Source organism: Excalfactoria chinensis, chromosome 15, assembly GCF_039878825.1.
Source record: "Excalfactoria chinensis isolate bCotChi1 chromosome 15, bCotChi1.hap2, whole genome shotgun sequence".
NCBI lineage: Eukaryota > Metazoa > Chordata > Aves > Galliformes > Phasianidae > Excalfactoria > Excalfactoria chinensis.
This window is the reverse complement of record NC_092839.1, coordinates 9,126,846-9,149,559: the sequence shown is the minus strand read 5'-3', so window position 1 is coordinate 9,149,559 and position 22,714 is coordinate 9,126,846. Positions and strand designations below refer to the sequence as shown.

The window sequence follows — 22,714 nt, the reverse complement described above, 5'->3', positions numbered from 1 at the left end:
GTTTTAACACGACGAGGGGGATAAAAATATCCCCCAAAGGCGCTCCCGGCCGCCTCCCTTCCCTTGGGGAACGTGTTGGGAGGCAGCGAATAATAAACACCTCAATCACGCTGCTTGCTGGTTTCACCACCATGTCTTTATGTGGGGGCTCCGAGCAGGGGCTCTCCTGGGCGCTGGGACCCTCCTGGACGAGCACAGCACTGCTCAGGGAAGGCAAAGCACAGGCAGAGAGCAAAGGGGCAGCTGCTAGTCCTGCTGCAGGCCTCACCAGCCGCTGTGCAGCTGTGGCTGGCTGGGAACGGGGTGGGAAAGAGCCATGGGGGTGGGGGTACAGACCGCCCCCCCCCAGCTGTGATGGACCCCTCAGCACAGCCTGGCCGTGGGGTTTGGCCTTGAATCCCGCCCGCGCGTCTGCGGTTTGTGCTGGGCCGGCTGTGAGTCAGGCTTGGCAGGGCAGCTTGTTTTCTGTCTCAGCTTTGGGGATGGCCGGGGGGAGCAGCTGAGGCTGGAGCTGAGGCTGGGAACCAAGATGGGGGACCGGAATAGGGTCCCCTGGGAGGGACAGTGCGGGGCAGGCTGAGGGGCCGTCCTCATGGTGAGAGCCCCTTTAGTCTTTATCTGCGTTCCCGGGGCGTGTAGTGCACATCTGCTCCCAGCAGCAGGAAGTTCTGGGACAAAAAGAGAGGGGGAGGGGGGTTGGGAGGCATCCATGCTTGCAGCTGTTTTCAGCCCCGCTCCTCATCAACAGCCCGCTTTGTGCTGCTGCCATCTTCCATGGCTAATTTTAGCTTAGGAAGGGCTGTGAAGATGTTTCACAAGCACATCCCCGCCAGCAGCATCCAGACAGTGACACTCCTCCGGGACCTCCCCAAGCCCCTTTGAGGTGCCAGATTCCGTCTGCTTCCAGGATGGGTTTTGTCCAGCCCCCCCCACCCCCCCAATACTCACCTGATGAAACTGCACAAGGATATTGGAGAGCTGTATTCGATCCGGCAGCGGCAGTGGGAAACCTTCAGCTAACCTCTCTGGAAGAGACAACACACGTGGCTATGTTGGGACCAAGGTGGGGAGCATGGGGATGTTCCTCCAGGCTACACAGAGGTCTGGGGCTGCATGTTGTGCTGTGCCGCTCCTCCCCAGACCCATAGCAACCACCATCCCTTCTCTGGGCTGGTTTGCTTAGCAGAAATGAAAAGCAGTCAGTGGAGGAGAGGGTCTGGAAAGCATTAGGATGTGTGTCAAACTCATTTTTTCCATTGTGTTCACTTCTTAATACATGTCACGGCATGGAAAGAGGCTTCTGCACTCAGCTACCCACAGCCTGCCTCTGTCAGCCCCAGACACGCTGGGTACTTTGCTGCATCCTCCTCTCTCTGTAGGTTCTACCCACTGACCAGGCCTGGCAACAGGGATTTAATCAACAAGCTGGGCCTGCTCAGGCAGAGTGACCTGGCTGGTGACTGTTCCCATAGCCCCATTCCTCCAAGCAGGTTATTACCATTAACACGTGGGAGCAGGATACTGGAGGCATATATATTCATTATTGACTGCAGCATTCGTACCTGGAGTTGCAAAGAGAGAGGAAAGGAAAAGAGCTTTAGCAAGTGACCAGACCCTGGAGGACAATTAGGAGGAGGAAAATGAAGGAGATGCTGGGATGGGCTCCTCCATTGACCCTCAGCTTTGTGCCACACTGGTGGGGTAGGAGATGAATGAGGCAATGGTGACCCTGCTCCTGCCCCCAGGCTGAGACAGAAGAACACCCCCAGGTCCCATGTTGGGGTGAGGGGAGGGGTGAGCCGCCTCCACAGCCCCCAGCAGGCTCTCAGCTCTATGCTGGGGGCTTTGGTCACGGTCAGGAACGGCTTACCTGGAAAGTGCCGATGTCTGAATGCTTCAGAGAGAGCTTCATCCTGCGCAGATAGAAGTGATGCTGTGCAGGCTGTCCAGGGGAATGGAGTCCCATTCCCTCCAGGCCCAGCTCATTGCTTCCATCACAGATCCCATCCCAACACACCACCTGTCCCTGGCCACCACTGGGCAGTGGCTCCCCCTGGACTGTCCTGCTCCCAGCTCACCTGCCCACACTCAGGTTCCCAACGATGTGGCCAGATTTCACATCAATGGTGGCGGACACGTTGCCTGTCTGTGGAGGGAAGCAGAGCTCAGTGCCACCAACTTCACCCCAAAGCAGGCTCAGACCAGCCACAGTGCAGAGACCCGTATGTACTCAGTGTGAAAACTGGCACCTGTGATCTTGAAGGGCTCCCCATCCAGGAGTGGCATCCCCACACAGCCCAGGTCCCAACTCACCAAGCTGAGGAGGAATAGAGGGGTCAGGCTGGTGTTGGTATGAATGACATAAGCCTGGATGTCCACAACGGGCTGGAGTGAGATCCCTTCTGGTGCGATGCTCAGGAATGGGGCAGAGGGAGCAGACAGCCTGAGCTTCATCAGCATGTTGGGGTACATCTTGTCCAGCTGTGAGAGAGCAGGGGCAGGGAAGGAACCATGGCACATCCATGGGAGCACAGAACCTCCTGCAGCTCCTTTCCATGCCACCAGCCTGTGGGGATGCTTCACCCATAAGGGATGGGCAGCCCCTGCTCTGAGGTTGCTCCTGCCCACGGGGAACCCAGGGCTGTGCTCTTGAGGGGCACCTTATGCAAAGCCTGTGCTGGGCAGTAGCTGGGGGGCAGAGCTGGGACTCACCTGAGGAATGAAGGCTGCGAAGGTGGAGGTGTTCAAATGGAATTCAACACCCTTTGGGATCTGTGGGAGGAGGATGGTCACTGCTGGGCAATGCAGCACAGGGCTGGGGCAGGGTCAGCCCTTTATGTGTGCATCAAGTCCCTGCACTGTGCCTGCATGCAGCTCCACAGGGAAGCACAGAGGAGATGCAGAGGAGCCCTTGAAGCCAGCCAGCCCCATCCCACCTGCCCTCCTCACCATGGAGTCTGTGATCTCGAAGACCAGTGCTCCGGCTGCGTGGTAGGCAAAGCCAGCAGTGTTGAAGAAGTAGCTGGAGGCCCCAAAGTAAACCATGCGGTCATGGTAAGGAGGGAGGGCCAGTGCTGGAGGGGGGAAGGGAACAGCAGCACGGTGTGCCAGGGAGAAGAATTCACCCTGGAAAGAGGAAACAGGTGAAGCTGGGGGCATGTGTGGGAGACAACTGACCCCAGGATCCCACCTGCCTCCTGCAATGGTATCAGCCACCTTGAGTCTGCCCAGGGCAGGCTCTCACCTTCAGGTCTACATCCAGGGTCTGCGCAGTGGCCATTGGCGGTGCCACCAAGGAGTAATCAATCCCAGCCTTGGCATCTATCTTGGCTGTGACTGCAAGACATGGGGCAGAGGGATGAGTGAGAGGCAGACGGCACAGCAGAGCTGGGAGCAGCTTGCCTCTGCTGACATCCGCGCAGTGCCGTGCCCTGGCTTTCCGGAGCAGCAGAGAGGCAGAGGTTTCGCACACGTTTGCTTCTGTTTAGAAATAAAAGGGATATTTCCCTCCTCACTTCCAGCCATGCCAATTCATTCCTGGCCTCGAGAGGCTGCCTGGGTCCCCTCACTCACAGAGGCCAGGAAATGCTGGGAGGGAGTGATCCCTGAGCTACATGTGGAGCCATGCAGTACCTGGCAGGGTCTGGACGTAGCGCTGCAGATCACCACTCACAGAACTGACCACGCTGTCGCAGACCTGGAGAGACAAAGGCAGCAGAGCTCAGCTTTGTGGCTCTGCTGGAGTGGGAGCCTCAGGCACACACACTGCTTGGCTGCCCCGTGCTGCATGTTCGTAGCAAAACGGGCTGAAATAAAAGTGCATACAGTGATGTTTTCTTCTATTCCAGGTGATACAGGCAAGGTTTATACCTGTAGCCATCTGCCTAGAGCAGGATTCCCACCCAGGTAAGCTGCATCAAGGCCCTTTGAAGGAATCTCGATTGTGCCTTCTGACTTCCTGCAGTCCTACAGTCCCTGCAGGAGTGCATTGTGCTGAGCAACGACACTGGGCAGAAGAAACTGCAAGGGTTCATCTGCCCCCGTGTGGGGCAGCCCAGTGCTGTCAGGGGAGGAGAGCAAAGCCCTGTGCAGCTGCCATCTGCAGGCAAAGCCTCAGCATTTGTGGGGTACATTTAAATGCATGCTGATCGCTGGGCCAGGAATTGGCTGCTGGGAGTGGTCCTGTAGATGGCCAGGATCATCTGCATAAGCTTTTCCAATGTCATAATGTCACGGGAACCCCTGTGCTGGGTCAGGCCAGCATCTGTCCAAGTGGGTACCCAGCTGGCAGCAGGGTGAATAGAATAGAAAATGGAGGCTGGGATGGCATGGGATGGCATGGGATGGCATGGGATGGCATGGGATGGCATGGGATGGCATGGGATGGCATGGGATGGCATGGGATGGCATGGGATGGCATGGGATGGCATGGGAGCACTGCCCAGCTCTGCAGAAAGGGCTGCCAGGGCTGGGCCAGACAGAGACAGGGCTGTGCAGCTCCATGCAGTGCTCCCAGCCTTCTCCTTCACCCCACCTCACATGCAGAGAAAGCCCCCAGGGACCACATGTTTGGCAAAGGGACTCAGCCGTGCAGCAATGACAGCTTCCTGAGCTGCTCCTTCCAGGAGGCACTGCAGCATGAGAGCCCTCCTGTGCAGCCCCACGGCGCCTGCTGCCAGCCCATCTGTTGCCACAGCTCTGGGTGCCCCCAGAGAGCCCAGCATGGCATCAGCCAGAGACAAGTGACAGGGCCTGAGCCTGACCTGCAGTAGGGTGGGATTTGTCAGCTCTGTAGCTGCCTCCTTCCCAAGCAAGGTTCACGGCCAGGGAGGCTGCGGCTTGTGCCAGCGAGCCTTGTAGCAATTATTGCTAACAGCTTGTTTCCATGTTTTGTTGCAAGTCTCCTGCATACAGGCTTTTGTATGGGCATGGAGGTACCGGGGCTTCCCTGGTGCCCCCTGTTTAAACAAGATGGCAAACGGCTGAAATGCAGGGATGAGAATTTCTACCCCATTGCTCCCAAACACATGAATGAGTTCAGGCCAATGGAGGGGCAGCTCTGAGCAGGTTTCCTCTGCTACACTGAGTTTGGCTGAGGCGTAAGATCTAATTAACTGACCACATGGAAAGAAAAGTCTTTGTTAATTAGCAGCCGATTATAGCGGGCTTTGGCAAATGCTGCAGGTTTAGAATCCAGGCCGAGCCACACGACGCTGCAGGGACCATGGTTGGCATGTGCCCGCTCCACAAAACCTGCTTCCACCAACCCTGCAGCATGCTCTGGCTCTGGATAAAGCTCTGTGTGTGACCTGAGCCCTTGTAACATCTGCTACAAGTGCGGGCTATAGATGAGCAGGAAGCCTGGAGCTCGCACATACCTTCCTCTCCAAGATTTTCTTGAACCTGGATTCAACGGCGTTATAGAAGAGGTTGTACAGCCACCTGCAGAGAGGAGCGGGGTCAGAGGATGCAGTTTGGGCAAGAAAGGGAGACCCTGGGGCTGTGGGATGCATGGGAATGTCATTCCCACAGCAATCTGGAGTTAAACATCGCCTTGGGGTTTATGTTTGCTACCAAAGCTGCTTGTAAAGAACATGTAAACAAGTCTCGTGACTGCCTGGAAGCTTCACCGTTAAATGTGCAGCCACGACAGGGCAAAACTCAGAGCAGATCTGAGCACACGCAGTTGCAGCGTGCTGAATAGGAAGGAAGCACACTGCCAGCAAAGGGGTGTGAGGGGCAGCAGCCGCCCACCTGGCAACCACCTTCCCCTCTCCCTGTGCTAATGTGGGGACTCCGGTCCTTCACAGTGATGCTACGTACCCAAACTTGCCCGAGAAGTGGACGTGGACACTGGAGATGCGGGTGCTGCAGGCAGAAGTGCTCACGGTGGGTTTCCCTGATGCATCATTGCCCAGCTTCAGGTCAATCTTGATGTAGACATTCTTCACCTCCAGGCCAAAGGATCCATGGTCCCGGCTGCAGGGGAGCGAGGACAACAAGGGACAGCCTGCCTTCAGCTCTGCCTCATAGTGAGCATCCAGAAAGGACTGGGGGGGCTTTTAAATCCAGGGAAACCAACTTGCATGGGAATATAAGCTAGGAAAGGCAGCCTTTAAACTGAAAGAACTGAAAGCAAGCGGGAGAACAGCAGAGAAGGAGGAGAGCTCAGCACAGCTCCCCACCATCCATCTTGCTTGTAATTCTCACCCCACAGCAGCTTTCTCAGCAGCAGCACTCTGCCCAGCTGCATGTCCCAGTGTGGGGAGAGGAACCTGCAGGACTCCCCAGGGCCAGGGCTCACAGGTGTTGGGATTAATGCAGTTGTAGCACAGCTGTGGGAGTCAGCAGGTCTGGAGGTGACAAAGCTAGAGCTGCCCAAAACACAAGGGCAAAGGAGAAGGGGGAAACCTGCCCGATTCAGAGAAGGAAAGGCAGAATGAGGAAGGGCACCCACATGAAGTGAAATTTCACCCGCCAGTTCCCATCCACCTCGGCGAAGGCGTTGGAGATGGCAACCTGCAGCCCCACGTTGGGGACCAGGGAGATCCGTGAGTATGGCAGATGGAAACTGCGGAGGTTCAGGCTGGAAGGAAATGTAAAACAATAAGAGAAATAAAGGCACTTGAGTGAGCTGTATGGCTGGGAGGGAGCACTGTGCTGGCTGCATCCCCACTCCTTCCCTGCCCATGAGCAAAGTAGAGCCTTTGGGATCGCAGTCCTTCCTTGTGCCCTTGCATTTGCCAGAGGTCACTTCTTGAGCTTCAATTGCCCTCACCCCCAGTGCTGCCTCCCATGGTGCAAATCAGAACATCCCTGCCTGCACCATGCACCAGGGTGGCATGGGAGAACCTCTGTCCCCTGCAGCCCCCTCCAGCCCTGTGTGGCTCTGTGAGGGCTCACCTGGAGATCTCATAGTGCACCTTCCCCAGGTGACGGACTGGAAAGTCACCTGAGATGTCCGGCAGCTTCAGCTGGGCCAACTCCTTCTGCAGGACGGTAATCCCATGCTGGTGGGCTGTGGGGGGACAGTATCACAACCATGTGCTATCCCAGGGAGCTGGGAGCACACCCCAGGAGCACAATGAAAAGCTTAAAAGGAATGCCCAGGGAATGGCCCAGCTGCTCTGCGCTGCATGGCTGGAGCTGGAGCTGGAGCTGGAGCTGGCTGCAGCACAGAGCCCAGCAAGTCCTGGGGATGGTGCTGCCCAAGCAAGCACAGTGTGGCGGGTGCCATATCTCTGCACCCATATGGGCAGGGGGTCACATCACTTTCTGTGCAGCTGGTGGCCCTGCAGGGTCAGTGAGCTTTGCATGCAGAGCATTTCAATCCCTAACAGCTCCCTGCCAGAGCTGAGGCCCTGCATGCCTCAATAAACCCAGCACGGGGCCCATCCATCTCTGTCAGCGTGCTCCTGGCACCTCCCCACCTCCTCCCATGCAGTTCACTCCTGGGGCTCAGGGCTGCCTGGATGTGTGCTCCTGAGCTGGACCCCCAGCCCCACCAGCCTCACACCTCCTCGAGCTGGTGCCCCCTGCATTAGCTGTGTGCAGCCCCCTGGACTGCAGAGGGGGCAGCAGTGTGGGCAGACGGGTGCATTGGGGCAACGTCAGCACCCAGCTCTGCACCGCAGCCACCAGTACCTGCAAGAGAAGAGGGAGATCAGGAGCCAAACCCACCATAGTCCAGGCCCGCCTGGGTGATCCTGACCACGAAGCCGGGGTTGGTGGCTGCAGTGAACACCAGGCACACAGCCAGCACCACTCCAAACACTGCCAGGCTCCGTGCTGCCATCCCAGCTGCTGCCCAGCGCTCCCTGCCTGCACTGCCTTTATACCCGCGCCAAAGGGGAACCAGGGGTGAGGCAGGATGCAGAGCCACGGCCGCAGCCTGAGGGGCCTCCCCACAGCCCTGTGCTTCCTGCTCACCCTCCACCCGCTTCCATTCAGCCAGGGAATGGCTGCATGGAGCAGGCAACCCCCCCGCAGCGCCCGCTGGGTTTGTGGGACACCATTATGGCTCTCTGCTGCACCCTGAGAACAAAAAACCTGAGCTGCCCCTCTCCTGGGGGCTGCCTGCTAAGCTCCACGGCCCTTGCTGCTCCCCCACCAGCACCAGTGAGAGTGATGGAAGAAGCTTTAGGCAGCTTTCATTTCCCTTTCTGGAAGCAGCGAGACATGGCACAGGAAATCCACAGGGGCTGATGCGGGCAGATCTTGTGCTGGATCCAGGGAAGTGCTCTGGTTGCCAGAGGCAACATCCCTGCATTGAGCACTTGTGAAATGCAGCTCTTTCTCAAGCACTGTAGCCTGGTACAGCCGTGCCACGGAGCAGCTCGAGCCACAAAGCCTAGGACAGCTTTGCTGGAGCCCCTGGCACAGGGAGATCAGCTCTCAGCTGTCCTTCCTCCCCCCAGTTTTGGTCAGAAGCATTTGCAGGCTGCCTGGACCAGTGCATGGCCAGGGCACACACTGCAGCCATCACATCCCCAGGCAGCCAGCTCAGTGTGTGCCCAGCCAGCTCTGCCCAGGATTACAGGCAGGAGAAGAATCTTGCACCCTAAGCCACACATGTCTGGGTCTGCTGCTCTCTGGGTCTGCTGCAACCCATGCCATGCACTTCCAGGTCTGCTGCTGAGGCTGCACCATGAGCCCCAGAGCAGTGGCAGCTGTTGGACCAGAGCAGACGCATAGGGACAATGTGGCTCTGGTGCTGAATGGGCCACCAGAGTGGAATGAACAGCCTGGGAAGAGCCATGCACCACACAATGCCCACACATTGTGCCCATCCCCAGTCCACCCCTGAGCCCATTGTGCCCCAAAAGCAGAGGAGAAGTTCAAAAGCCAAAGCCCCGTTTCAGCTTATTGCTGGCTTTTGCTCCCCAAAGCATAAAGTTCATGCTGCAGAACAGTTTCAAAACACCATTTCAGACACACATCAAGGAACCAGAACCTCTTCCACAAGGAGAAATGAAATTTCATGGGGAGCAGCATATTGAGGAAGCACAAACACAATATTTTCCTTCTGGGTTCGAGCAAGTTTTAAAGTTGAACTTTAAAAACCTTTTTCACAGCACAAAGCCTGACCAAACAATCCCATGTTTGCCAAGGAACAGCTGAAAACACCTCTAACGCCAGCACGGAGCTGCACAGCTTCCTCCAGCCCCATGTGCTCCCCATCACGTGCGGGCAGTTCCGGGTCCCTCTTGGGGCTCTTTCCACATCTACATGATGCAATGGCCAAAGTTATCCTGCAAGTGTGGGGCACTGCGGGTCGGGCTGTGGGTCCACTCCATGGGTGCCACAACCGCAGTGGGAGTTCCCTGAGGCCAGGCAGCACGTGCTGGTCCCAGGCCATCACCACTGCTGGTGATCTGGCTTTGGCTTGTGGCCTCATAGCCGAGCTGTGGTCTGGCAAACACTTCCATAGGGAAACACAAGGGAAAAACCCAGGGGCGCTTGGTGAGAAAAGTGAGAGCGGCGCAGCTGGTTCAAAGGGAACTTGGAACAGGTCCACAGCCAGGAAGAAAACTCTCTCTTTATCTGCTTCCAGGCAGCGAGCCCGCTGCCACCAGCAGAGAGGACCACTGTGAGTGTCTCTAAAGCTGCAGGGATCTCACTCACATCTCTGCAAAATGCCATTGGCATTGGGGTGCTGGGAGTTGCATCATCATCGGGGTGCCAGGAGCTGCATGATCAGCATGCTAGGAGCTGCCAGCCCAGTGCTGCTCACCCTCACCCTCTGCTTCCTGTCCTGGAACCCCTCAGTTTAGCATCACTTGAGCACACAGCCAGCGCAGTGCAGGGCCCTGCACCACTGTTTTCCCAGCTGCAGGCTCGGCGTGACCCAGTCCCAGCTGTTCCTGGGAGCAGGAGAGGCTCTGGGCCAGCATGGGGTCACCAGCTGACGCCAGCCCTGACGGCTGCATCAGAAACACGCAGTTGGAAATGCTCGGGAACCCCCAGAGCCAAAAAAGCAGGAGACCCACTGGGTGCAGCGAGGAGTGTTGATCTGCAGATGAGGACTGTGGGTCTGGGGACACAGCTGTCAGCAGCAGGGCTTCTGGTGGGATCCTGGCCCCAGAAACCCACACCCACTCTGGGATCCCCATCCCCACCCTCCCTATGTCCCAAAGTCGTGGTGACATCACAGGTTGCTGCAGAGCAGTCCTGTAGCCAGAGTGTCCCCTACCCGCTGAGGACTGTGCCCTCATGCATGGGACATGTTGCCTTCTGACAGCATGTCTGAGAGCCTCGGGTGGGGGACAAAAGGGGGCACAGGGAGCAGAGGGGGGTGATTTTACAGCAAAGTAAAAATAAAAATGCAAGAATGGTGACCTCAGACAGAGCCCGGGGGACTGAATGGTGGCTCTGTGTGGGCAGGGTGAGGGGCTGTACACAGCCTGTCCCACAGCTGCTCGGGGAAACAGGGCATGGAGAAAGGGAGAGAGGAGGGTGAGCTCATGGGGTCAGAGGCCATGGGGCGCTGGGGAGCCCGAGCTCTGCCCCGTACAGGACAGCTCAGCAATCCACTGTGCCCCCATGTGTGTCTGTCTCAGGGCAGCTGGGGGGCACAAGGTTGAGGGGATGTAAGGCTGGATCCTACCCTGCTGAGCACAGCACTCTGATGGTCCCACCAGGCCTACTGTCACAGCATCACACCTTCCCCTCCTGCTCTCCTGTCCCTGTGCTGCGGGGGCACCCAGCCATCCCCCTCCTGCCTGCGGCCGCTGCAGCTTTCCAAAGGTTCTGGAGCCAAAGTGAGTTCTTGGGCTCACTTCAGAGGTAACCAGGCAATTAGAGACAGCCAGAGCATGAGCTCATACTCCCTCCTACCCTTGCACGCAGCGAAACTATAAAAAGGCTGAAGCAGAGTCTGTGAACCGGCACAATTAAAGGAGCAATTGGCAGATGCTGGGGGGAAGGGAGGAGCTGCCCGGTGGCCCCAGTGCAGGAGGGATCCTGGGGCTGTACTCAGCTGAGAGCAGCTGGTGGGGCCGCAGCCAGGCTGGGGATCCGGAGCTGTGCAGGGGCACAAGAAGAGCTGTGCCCACAGACCTCTGTTGGGGTGGTGCAGCCCATGCTCAGGGCTGGAGCAGTGACAGCAGCTCTTTGCGTTAGGATGCACCAAACCTGCGGCTTTGGCTCCCGCACTGAGTTGCTTTTGTACAACTTTGGGTCTCTCAGTCACACGTGGTGCCCTCAAATGGGTACTTTCCAAAGTTGAATCATCCCGGAGAGCCGTGAAAGACACTTTTCTTCTGCTCTACTTTTGAGCCAATCCAGGAAAGGAAGCTCCCGAGTTTTGAATACAAAACAGCGAGAAGTGTTTTGTATCAACACAGCCCGTGTTTATTTAGAAAGGGAAAATCCACCGCAGCTCGTCCGTGCCTGCATGTACGAGCACACACGCACAGTCGTGCATTTCACCCCGCGCTGCTCCTCGCGGTCCGGGACGGGACGTGCTTTGGCCCCGGAGCCGCTCCGTGTGCGGGGACACCGCAGGGCGGCGACTCAGAGCAGAGCGGGGTCGGGCGGTGCGGGACGGGGCGGCGGGGCCGCATCCTGTGCGGTCTCCCCGCACTCCTCGAGCCCGGCACCGCGCCAGCTCCTCCCGGGGCTGCGGATCGGCCTCACGCGGCCCCACAGCCGGAGCCGCCAACCCCCTCTTTCCCCTCCCCCGCGCTCGCACTTTTTCTTCTCTTTCTTTCTTTTTCTTTCTTTCTTTTTTTTTTTCTTTTTCCATCAGAGCCGCTGCCGGGGGGAGGGAGCAGCCCGTCCTCCAGCTCCGGGCGGGCCATGGGGCGGGGGGGGGCGACAGTCCCGCAGCACCCTCGGGCACCGGGACCGCACCGCGGAGCCGCAGCCGCCGAGGAGACCCCGCGGGCGGGAGGCAGCGCCGGACCCCGAGGAAGAACGAGGGAAGGCCCCCCCGGGCGCGCTGCCGCTGCCCGTTAACCATGGTAATGCCTTCTGCTTTGCTATCCTTTCTCCCGCACCTGCGCAGCGCGGAGCCGTCGGGGGGCGGCGGTGTGCGGGGCTCGGATTGCCCCGTCGTTCTGCCGGGACCGCGGGCGGTGAAGCGGGGGCCTCTGCCCCGATCGAGGACGAACTGAGGCTGAGCGCTGCGCTGCTCTTCTCTGTTCCTCGGTGTTCCTCCGTCCCCCTCCCCGTGAGACGGAGCGGAGCTGTTACAGACTGTGGATTCTGGCGTTCTGACCCCGCTCCTTCCCCAATGGGGGGGAGAGGAGAGTCTGTGCGGTCACCCCGTGGCTTTGGGCTCGAGTTAACCAACCTTCCTGCACCACAACACCGCTGCCCAGCCCGTCTCGTCAGGATAAACCACCGCTAAAAGTTATGGGTGTTCGGGGAGAAATATCAATCTCTATTTAACAGCACTTTGGCTTATAAAAATGGAAATGGCTTTGCAAATGTAAATCTTCTTGTGCTCCCTAATGCCTTTTGTCTCAATCCCTTGCAGCTGGAGGAGGGAAGGGGGCTCACTGGGTCCTGCTTGGTTTCTCCCCGCTCCTTACTCTCACCTCAGCCCTCTGCATGAGCACAGAGCTCTGTGCCAATCTCATCCCAAAGCCTCTCCCATGATGAAGTGCTCTGTGACACTTAACAAAACATTTCTGGACACTGTAGGCCAAAACGCCCTTTGGCACAGCCTGGGGTGCATCCGGTGCCTCCATCCATTGGCCAATAATTCTCCCCAGGATGCTGTTCCCGCTGCTTTAGGGAGGTCTGATCACTTTTAGCCCGTTCCCAGGAAAGCAGCTGGCTTTATTCCACTGATCCACACCCAAGCGAGCCCCTTTGGTTGGGTTTTGTTGGGGTGAGGAGGAAGGTTCTCCTCTTTCCTCTTACTGTGGGGCCATCCCTGCTGTCAGACACCCTGTGTTGTCCCTCCATGGGGTAAGTCCAGGCTTCTTCCCCAGCACCTTCCCCATCCCAGACTGGGGAGCAGCGTGAGGTCAGGACACATTTCCTGCTGCCCCAGAAAGGACGTTGGTTCACACAGCATCAGTCTGCCCCTGTGTCTGCAATCCCTGCCCTGGGGCTCAGCTCCAGCATCAACTGCGTCTGGAGCCAGGGCTATGAGAAGGGCACTGCCTGCTTGTGGCCAAGCTGAGTTTGCATGCTTCTTGTGGCCTCTCCACATCTCTTTCTTGCTTGCTGTTGCAGCTCTCTGCTCTGCAGCCATCTGCACATTCACCCTTGCTCTCCCTGCATTGCAGCTGAGGCTTGAGATGAATGCTCGGATCACTTCCTCCCATGCACTGCTGTGTCCACGAGCTCTGTGCAATTCTGTCTTTGCAAAACTGGGGAAGCAAAGTCAGCAGGGCGATCCAATGCATGGCCCTAACTCTATGTCTTTGCCCCTTTGGAAAGCTGTGCTTTGCTGGGCATGGGGCTGTGACTGGGCAGCACTCTTCTCAGAAAACCCTCCAGTGATTAATTCGGAGTTCATCATATCCAGCAAAGTGTTTGAACCCAAACACCCCATCCATCTCCAGCTGCTTGGCCTTCCTCCTCTCCTCCAGCCACTGCATTCCTGGGAGCTGCTGAGCACACATCTCTGCTTGGACTCCGCTTAACCCCTCAGCTGCTGCAGGGCCACTTTCCCCACTGGGTGCTGTGGGGTGCAGCACTGTGGTGTGGGCTGTGAGGGTGGGTGTCAGCACCTTGTTTTGGGGCCGCTCATCCCAGCAGTGCTGCTTTCCTCCCGCAGGACTCACAGTCCCTGGATGCAGCTGTGCAGAGTGCCCTCCGTGCCCTCTATCCACCCTTTGAAGCCACGGCCCCGACAGTGCTGGGCCAGGTGTTCCGCCTGCTGGAGAGCAGCTACCAGGGTGATGGGCTCTGCTGCCTGCTGGACTTCCTCATCCCTGCCAAGCGCCTCTTCGAGCACGTGCGGCGGGCGGCCTGTGTAAGCTGGCGAGCTGCTCCGTGCTTTGCTACCCTGTGCCCCGTTGTGTCCTAAAGCGTGATGCCCTGCACAGCCGTGCCCTGCCCTGGGCTGCATATCCCAACCCTGTTACCATGGGGGGAGCACCCAACCCAACGGGCTTGGTGTGGTTTTGTTTGTGGGATCTCTTTGCCAGGAAGCACAGGAGCCGCAGAGGCTCTTGCTGACACCCTGCATTCTCCTTCCCTTGCAGGCTCCCTACTCCAACTGCATCTTCTTGCACGAGGGCTGGCCCTTGTGTCTGCACGAGAAGGTGGTGGTGCACCTGGCACCTCTCAACCCACTGCTGCTGCGTGCAGGGGACTTCTACCTGCAGGCAGAGCCCTGCCAGGAGCACGCAGCACGCATCGTCCTCAAGCACCTCTCACCAGACCTGGACAGTGTGCAGGAGACACCCGTCCCCGAGGCTGCCCATGCACTGCTCTTCACCAACGAGTGGCTGGAGGAGATTAATTGCAACCATGCTGGGTCCCCCCTGCACACCTGCCTGGTGGCCACTGAGAATGGCGTCACCCCGCTGCCTTGGAGCAAGATTGCCACGCCGGAGTTTGTCGACAAGCCCAAGGCTGGACCCAGCAGCACACCCATGGGTGCACCAGGCGGCTCCAGTCCGGAGCCAGCAGCACTGACTGAGCCAGTGGAATCGATCACACCCTCAGCCCACAGCACAGCAGAGAGCTCAGTGCCCTATGGCACCGCTGGCATCGTCCCAGGCTGCAGGAACAACTGGAAGCCAAACCAGGGACGGTACCCAGGGCTGATCAAGGTGGAGCAGGCAGGGTTGAGGCAGAACCCGACCACGTTGGCTGTGCCCAGCCTGCAGGAGATCATCAGCCAGAACCTGGAGGGGGAATACGTGGATCTACTGCAGCTCTCCCAGCAGGACCTGGGCCTCCTGGCCACGTCCCGCTCTGCGGCGGCACAGCCCTGGGTGGGCTCCTGGCCCTGCAGGGAAGTGCTGAGCTCCCAGGAGGGTCCCTGTACTCCATGCCAGAGGAGGAGGCTGATTGGGGAGCCTGGGGCACACAGCCTGCGCTGCCGGCACCGCGACTCCTACCTGGCCGCCCTACAGAACCCAGTGAGCTTTGGCCCAGCACTGATGGCTTCCATCCTGGAGGAGCCCGACAGCCCTGCACCCCTCGCTGAGCCCCCTGTGCCGGGTGGGAGCAAAGCCAGCACCCCCTGCCCCCGCAGGGCTCGTACTGTGGGGTCAGGAGGGCAGGCAGCGGGGCAGCGCAGCCCCCATCTCCCCACAGCCCCCACTCGCTCAGAGGCAGCGGGCTTTGGCCACAAGTTCTCCTTTCTGAAGGGGCCTCGGCTCGGGGACAGTGCAGGCAGCCAGCATGAGGGTGGCTGGAGGAAGGTGTCTGCCATTTACTCACCCAGGATGGGCAGAGCCAAGCCGGCTGGGAAAGGTGATGATCACAGTGGGGCTGCGGGGTACCGCGTTTCTCTGCTAATCACACTTTGCCAACCCCTCTCCTCTGTCCCCATGGGCAGGTGCAGATGCGGCAGCTGCAGCCCCTGCAGAGGAACGGTCCCCGCAGAGCAACATCAGACAGAACAGCCCCTCCGTGCCCTGGCAGGAGCTGCACACCGGGCTGCTGCACTCAGGCATCATCTGCCTGCCAGGTATGGGGATCAGCTGCCTTCTGCTGGGCAGAGGGTTGGGGGGGGGGAGGTCTCAGAGCTTTGCCCCTAAGAAAGCCCCCACCTCAGAAATTTCCCTTCAGCTGGGCAAAAAAAAGGCAGGCAGGGAGCTCCGGGCAGCTGACACGGCTCCCAGCTGCATGCAGCCCTCCCACACCATTCCTCACAAATGAAGCTTTTCAGCTTGAACTGCCAAAAGGCGAACAACATTTGGATACTTCCTTTTCCCAAGAACTGAATAACTGTGGCAAAAACATCCTTGTTTTCTGGGGGGGAAAAACATCCCCCTATGAACCATCTGAACCGTGGCGTTTCCAGGCTTAGTGATCATGCGAGGGCCCTCGGGGACTGGCACAGCCCTCGCTGCCCCTCTGAGGGGATCAGGCCCAGCTGGATGCAGGCAGGTCTTGTGCCTGACCCCCTGCTGCAAAATGCCAACGTGGGCTGTGCTGGCTGGCAGGGCTGGAGGGGTCACTGTCCTGCTTCAACTCCGCAGGTGGCACCGACAAGCTGGGCAGGGCTCTCCTGCAGGTGACCACCAGCAGCAGCGCCTGGGGGACCACGTGGTGCTCAGCTGCCGAGCTGGTGAGGCTAATCCTCTGCCTCTGCTCCCTCCCAAGGTAAGGGCTGGGAGGACCTGAGAGTCCCCCCGCAATGACCTGCATCCTGCATGCATCGTTTGGGCACATCCCACGTGCACCCATTGGGCACATCCCACATGCACCATTTGGACACATCCCGTGTGCTTCTTGCCATGTCCGCAGCCCTTGTCACAGCCACCCATGGGCAGGGGGTGCATGTCCTGTGCCCCTGCTTGTGCACTGTGTACACTGTGCTGAGCTGGGCTTATCCATAGGGATGAAGCCACGGCTCCAGTGCTGCTGTTTCTCCTGGGGACAGGCACTGATCTGCCTCCCAGTGGGTCAAATCCCAAGGAGCATCTTCTGACCTGTGCAATTTGCCTCCTTGTCACTGTGCTGTGTTTCCATGTGCCAGGAAGGATGCAAAGGACAGCGGGCTGACAGCTGTGGTGGATGCCAGGAAGCAGCCTCCCTCTCCCAGCCTGTACTCTGCTCTCCGCTCCGTCCAGGTACACCAGGGTCATTCTGCAGGTGCCAGCTGTGTGCCTGCAGCCCCTGTCCCATGGTGGGTACCACCACCAGCCCTCTCCAGAGCCACATTCCATCCCTCAGCTCAGAGCAGCCCTACTGGCAGCCCAGCCCTGAGATGCCCGAGGCTGCACTTTTATCTCACAGATTTCCCCCATGAGCGCCATGGTGTGGATTTAGTGGGACAGATAGAAGCATCCCGCAGCATCATCACCACGCTTTGATTTAGGAAAAAAAATCACATCTCTTACTGCCTTCTCATCCCCAGATTCCCCACAGGACTGACAACAACCTCCCCTTTGTTCCCAAAGTTGCTGCTCAGTCTCTAATTCTGGGCACGTCCATAGTGGCAAGGACAGCCCCTGACCAGGCACAAAGAGCCCATTTCCCCTGAGCAAAGCCCCCCATGCAGACAAGTGTCACTGCTATGAGGGAAGGGACTTGTTCACGGGCCCTTTTGCATGGGTTTCTTCAGCCAGGAGATCTATTCTGTGGGTTGGGACAGCGATATGGGGACCGGTCCCATTTCCCATGCCAACAAGCTCGGGGCCCTTTTCCCTTGGTTACTCATGGCTGTGGCTGACTTGGGTCTGACAGCCATGGCAGCATGGCAGGGCATGCAGGAGTGACTGTCCTTCCTTACAGAACATCTCACCTGGTTGCATCCACACCGTGCTGCTGCTGGCTGAGAAGGAGCCATCTGCTCCCCGTGAGAAGCTGCGCGGGCTGCAGGTGAGAGCTGTCTGCCCCATCCCCTCCACGTGTCCCTCTGTTGGATCCCATGGCAGTAGCACCCCACATCCCATGGGGTGACAGCAGCCTCCCAGTTTGGAGCACCCTCTATCCCCTCACTGGGGATGCCGCTCCCTACTTTGGGGCTCACTGCTGCCACGGCTCTGTTGGTGTATTGGTTGTTAATATACAGATGGTAGCAAATGTACAGAAGGAATAAGCAAAGGAAAACTCACCAATGGTGGTGCCTTGGCTGAAGAAGCTGGGGCAGTCCTCACTGGTGAGCCATCTCCAAGAGATGCTGCCTCAGTGGGAGTCAGCCCTTAAATGAGGTCTCAGAGGGGATGGAGTCGAGCTCCACCCCTTCCGGGAGCACAGCTCCATCACTCTCACCTGTGCTCCCACAGCTGACCCCACACTTGCCTCAGCTGATTAATCAGAGGTTCAGGCTGTGATTACCCACCTCCCATACAGCTGGGCTGTACCAAGGGTTGCCTAGTGCTTCTCCATCACAGCCATCAGCCAGACACAGGTGTCAGGGTGATAAATCTAAACCTGAAAGGGTTTACTGTTCATCTAGTGATGCTCACTGTAATTAATAACATGTGAAATATTAATGAGCCCAATTACCTCGTTTGGATGTCGTGGCAGATTATTGCAGTCCCGGTGATGTCCCATGCATTCAAACATGGCAGAGCCGCAAGGGGACACAGCCAGAGCTGCACTGCACACTCAGAGCCTTAGGGGGATGAGGGCCACGGTCCCCAGCTCCAGGCTGCCCCTGGAGGACAGGACCTTTGTGGTCCCACAGCCCTCAGGAGCCCTGTTCCCTGCAGGTGGAGACGCTGACATCACTGAAGGCTCTGGGCCGCTTCGTCGACAGCTCCCAGGTGACGGCGGAGCTGGAGGGCACCTTCCCCTACTGCCACGGCGAGTGGGTGCAATTCTTCCAGGTGTCCACAACTGCACCGTCAGCCACCTCCTCCCTTCCCACGGTCCCCCTCGGTCCCCATAGCTCAGAGCACAGAGCAGCCTTCCTGTCCCACCCCTGTCCCCACCATAGGACAGCTTGCTGCTGGCCTAGCTCCTGCCATCGCTTCCCCATCTGGCTTTCACATGATGTCCCCAAAGCGTTCCCCACTGTCAGCTGCTCTGGCAGTGATCCTCCTCCTGATCCCCAGCCCCTACTCCTGTCCCACTGCCTGCCTGCTTATCCCTGTTCTTCCCCACAGAGGCTGCAGCCCTTCACCGCCAGCCTTGGGCGGGCATTGGAGCTTCTGCAGAGCTGCATCCAGGAGCTTCAGAGCACTGATGGCTCGGCAGGGCTGCAGGTACCGGAGCTGTACCATCTCCATCCCTCATGGCACAGCCTGAGCTGCCTGTCCTGCAGCCCTCACTGAGTGCAGTCTCTCGGCAGGATGCGGCCGCACGCATCGAGAGGCACCAGGAGCTGATGCGCAGGGTGCTGAGCGACCCGCAGCTGTTGTGCCTGCAGCGCGAGGGGGGCGCCGTGCTGGCCCGGCTGCGCAGGGATGCTGCCCGGCTCCGAGCTTCACCCCACGTCAGGTATGGGGCAGAGGGGCCGGGACCGCCTCCCAGCGCTGACACCCGCTGCTCAGCGCCCTTCTGCCGTGCCCGCACCCTGTACAGGATTCCCGCTGGGGAAGCTCAGGGAATCGGGCTCCGCGCTCCCGGCGCCTGCAGCCATCCCGTGGGCTGGTCTCAGGCAGAGCCACTAGATGGGGCCAAGCCCCGGTGCTGCTGCACATGTCCAGCAGAGCCGCTCCCGTCCAGCGGCGCTGCTCACGCTCCCGATACGGACACCCAGCCCTGCGCTGCCCACCCCCGACCCTGACCCCGACCCTGACCATAACCCGACCTCAGCCCCAACCCCTTTCCCCACGCAGGGCCGGCATGGATGCGGCCGAGGAGCGGTACGCGCGGCTGGAGGAGGAGCTGCACCTCCTGGTCTCGCTGTCCAACAGCCGCCTGGAGCGGCTCAGCGCCCTGCAGAAGGTGCGGGAGCTGGAGGCCGAGCTGGGCCAGGTGGGTGCTGGAGCAGAGTTTGCTCAGCTTACAGGGATGGGTGTTAATTACGGGTGCTGTGCATAACCGGGCGGTGCAGGGAAGGGCAATGCTGGGGTCCATCCCGCTGACCCCCACCTGCTCCCCACAGCTCAGGCAGTGGCTGGATGGGGAAGGTGCGGCACGGCTGCGTGAGATGGGAGCTGAGGAGTGCAGCCCTGACAGCTGTGAGAGGTTCACAGAGCGCTGGAGTGAATTCCTGCTGCAGGCAGCGGTACGTACAGCCACCTCTGGTGTCACCTCCCAGCACACTGCCCAGCAATGGGCACAAACATCCATGTGCAAAATTAGTGCAGGGTTCTGATGCTTTTACGGAGTTTGCTGTACTCAGCCCAGCTCTCCCAGGCTGGCAATGAGATCTCTGTGCAAAATGAGTTTCCTCTAGTCAAGGCCCGGCTGTTGCTCCCAGCTCTGCTGTCCTGATGCTGCTCCACGCTGCAGTCAGGGCCCTTAATTTCTTGCTCTGCACAGGGAAGAAGCAACACAGACCCACTTAGGGCAGTGCAGTCCATGCGGTGCAAAGCTAGGCCATGCAGAGCAGAGATGTGCAGAATGCTTTGCTGCCTCTCACCTGCCCAGAACTGCCCCTCTGCATGCACTGAGCACACAGCTCTGGCTCCATGTGGAGTGCTCTGAGCTGTGAGCTGCACCCTGAGCCATCAGCACTGCTCCCAGTGTGGATCTCACTGCTGTGCCACCCCGCAGGCCCAGCACCGGCACGGCCTGGCGCTGTGTCAGCAGGCAGACAAGCTGAAGGATTCCGTGTCCCCCGAGGCTGAGCCCTTGCAGGCAGCCGTGGCCCTATTCCGGATGAAGCTGATGAGCTTCCAGCAGCGCATGGAGCGGCGGCAGGCAGAGCTGGAGCTGCTGCACGAGCTGCATCAGTTCTCCAGCAAGGTGGGTGCACGCTGCCCTGGGGTGCAGTGCGGGCAGGCAGCGGGACGTGCAGCACCGTGCCTTGTTTTGCAGATCACATGTTTGAACGCGGGCTGCAGGCAGTGCTCGGTGCAGGCGAAGCACGGCGGGGTCAATGCGGGGCGGCCCGAGGCTCTGCAGAGCCTGGAGAGCTCCTTCCAGAGGCTGTCGGTGGAGTTCTCCACGGAGAAGCTGCAGGAGATGCGGGTGCAGCTGCGCCGGATGCAGAGCAGCAACGGGACGGGGGCCTGGACGGCAGCGTGGCACAAATACCAGGAGACACGGCGGAGTCTGGAGGCGATGCTGGCCGAGCTGTGGGAGGGGTCTGCAGCCACCGCTCCTGGGGTCATGCAGGCTCCGGGACAGCCCTCAGCCAGCAGCTCTTGTGGCCGTGCCACGAGCACGGAGCTGCACGATGCCGCCCTCTCACCTCCAAGCTCCCCACGGCCGCGCTGCAGCTCCCTCCCGACGTGCGGCAGTCGAACCCCAGCACGCACCAAGAGGAACCCATCCCAGGTCTGCGGCCCAACCCACCGTGCGTCCCCCTCCCCACCGTGCGCCCCCCTTTGCAGCGAGCCCCCAGCACACGGCTCGGCACATCCACGGGGTGATGCTGCTCAGTACTTCCAGGTCTCCAGCCACAGCAGCTTCTCCTCTGAGGACTCAGACACACAGAACTCTGCCGAAGAAACCCCAGCGACGGTCCCAGCTGTGCCCCAGGATATGGGGCCGCCTGGCAGCCCCAGCAAGCCCTCCCCAATTGTGTACCTGGAGAACCATCGTGCCACAGGGCTGGGCAGGGCAGACACCAAGTGAAGGTGACCATTATGCCTGGGGATGCTTGGGGATGTGCCCTGCTCAAAGGGGAGATGTGGGCACTGCTGCCCAGCGCTCAGAGCCCATCGGTTTTTCAGTCTTTCAGCATTTAACGCTCCATGACGTAGCCATAACCCCACTTAGAGGCCCTCACCGGGTTCATTGCTAACATGCCAGGTGTGGCAATCCTCCTGCAAAGTGCATTTATCAGCACAGGGGGCTGGACATGCCCCTGTCCCAGCAATGAGCCGAGGGATGCAGAGCCCCATCCGTGCCCCCACTGTCATGGTGCCGTGCTGGTGACAGTGACAAAGGGCACTTTGGATGCACTCATTAACGTACCACTAATGATATTAATGCCAATAAAGCTCCTGGAGCAGTGGACGTGGAGCACAGTGGAGCCCCACTGCACACTGTGGGTGCCACAGCCACAGTGCTGACCCTCCCAGCAGCTCATGGTCAGTCTTACAGCCAAAAAGCCCTGGAGCAACTCATGGGAGTCCTCTCCATGCTGTTAGAGTTAGGAGAAACAGCTGTCTGCTGTTCTCCCTCTGTCCCACCCTCTCCATTCAGGTCTATAGATGTGATCCCTCCCACCACCATCCAATCCCTGGGACGTGGCCCTGCCTGCTCCATCCCACAGCACTGCATGGGACCACACGGTTCAGGAGAGCAGGCGGGGCTGGGACAGGCTGACCATGAGCGAACGGAGGGAACTCTTACAAAATGCAACGTCTCACATAGAGATTGGTCCAGAAAAACACGGCCCTACTCCCAGCCGTCAGACGGGCACGGCTCGTGGTCCCACACAGCACAGCTCCCCAGCATCAAGGGCACATGGTGCCCACCCCAGAGTTTGTAAGCATCAGTCATACCCCATCCAGCCTTGTTTGAGCCAAAGTCACCAAACAGGGCTGGTCCCCACGGGGCTGGGGGGGGGGGGCTGGGGGTCCCGGCCGTGCTTTGGTGCTGCCCCACTGCCCAGCCCCAGCCTGGCCCATGTTGGTTTCTAAGGCAGAGCGGAGCAGTGTTTCCCATGGAGAAAGAGAATCATCTCTCAAAGCCTCTTACAATCTCTTCCTAAGAAAACAAACAATGCCTTTCCTGTTTTCCTTTTTCCAAAAGAAATAAAAATAAAAACAAAAATCTCATTTTAATAACCGTAACAATAATACGGTATTTTGCAAACCCTGAGGTTAACTGATAACAGACCGGAGAGCTCCCAGCTCCTCAGCAAAGGGAAAAGCATTTGTGGTGCTGGGAGCTCCCTGCCCAGCTCTGTGTGCACAGTGGGGTTCATCCTCCCCGAAAGTGTTTTTGTAACACTCTGCACAAATTGTTCTTAGCTCCTTTGATCCTTCAGTGTCTGATTTATGGCTCCGGCTCTGACCAATTAAGCCGTAACCTTTCCAGAAAGGCAAGTGCAGGAGTTAAT

At 59.0% G+C, this 22,714-nt stretch overlaps 2 protein-coding genes across 3 annotated transcripts; one reads left to right on the top strand and one right to left on the bottom strand.

The window, feature by feature from the left end:
* Positions 1-117: 117 nt before the first annotated feature.
* Positions 118-7,825, bottom strand: LOC140259275 (bactericidal permeability-increasing protein-like). 2 transcript variants are annotated; one of them, XM_072350420.1, is made up of 15 exons: positions 7,681-7,825; positions 6,904-7,018; positions 6,458-6,586; positions 5,824-5,979; positions 5,379-5,442; positions 3,634-3,697; positions 3,245-3,336; positions 2,950-3,126; positions 2,713-2,772; positions 2,314-2,481; positions 2,079-2,146; positions 1,871-1,913; positions 1,499-1,562; positions 949-1,025; positions 118-668 (listed from the first exon to the last, which is right to left on the bottom strand). In XM_072350420.1, exons 1-15 carry the CDS (start codon positions 7,793-7,795, stop codon positions 615-617), a joined length of 1,446 nt encoding a protein of 481 aa, XP_072206521.1. In that variant the 5' UTR covers positions 7,796-7,825; the 3' UTR covers positions 118-614. The 2 variants fall into 2 exon arrangements, with proteins under 2 accessions (XP_072206521.1, XP_072206520.1); XM_072350419.1 differs by having other exon boundaries at positions 120-668; positions 3,245-3,480.
* A 3,558-nt stretch (positions 7,826-11,383) lies between these two features.
* KIAA1755 (KIAA1755 ortholog) lies at positions 11,384-22,391 on the top strand. The gene is made up of 14 exons (XM_072350567.1): positions 11,384-11,963; positions 13,736-13,933; positions 14,166-15,387; positions 15,473-15,604; positions 16,119-16,242; positions 16,619-16,712; positions 17,377-17,463; positions 18,300-18,416; positions 18,696-18,794; positions 18,881-19,029; positions 19,371-19,509; positions 19,640-19,762; positions 20,254-20,445; positions 20,518-22,391. The coding sequence occupies exons 1-14, from the start codon at positions 11,961-11,963 to the stop codon at positions 21,277-21,279; spliced, it is 3,441 nt and encodes a 1,146-aa protein (XP_072206668.1). The 5' UTR covers positions 11,384-11,960; the 3' UTR covers positions 21,280-22,391.
* Positions 22,392-22,714: the final 323 nt, after the last annotated feature.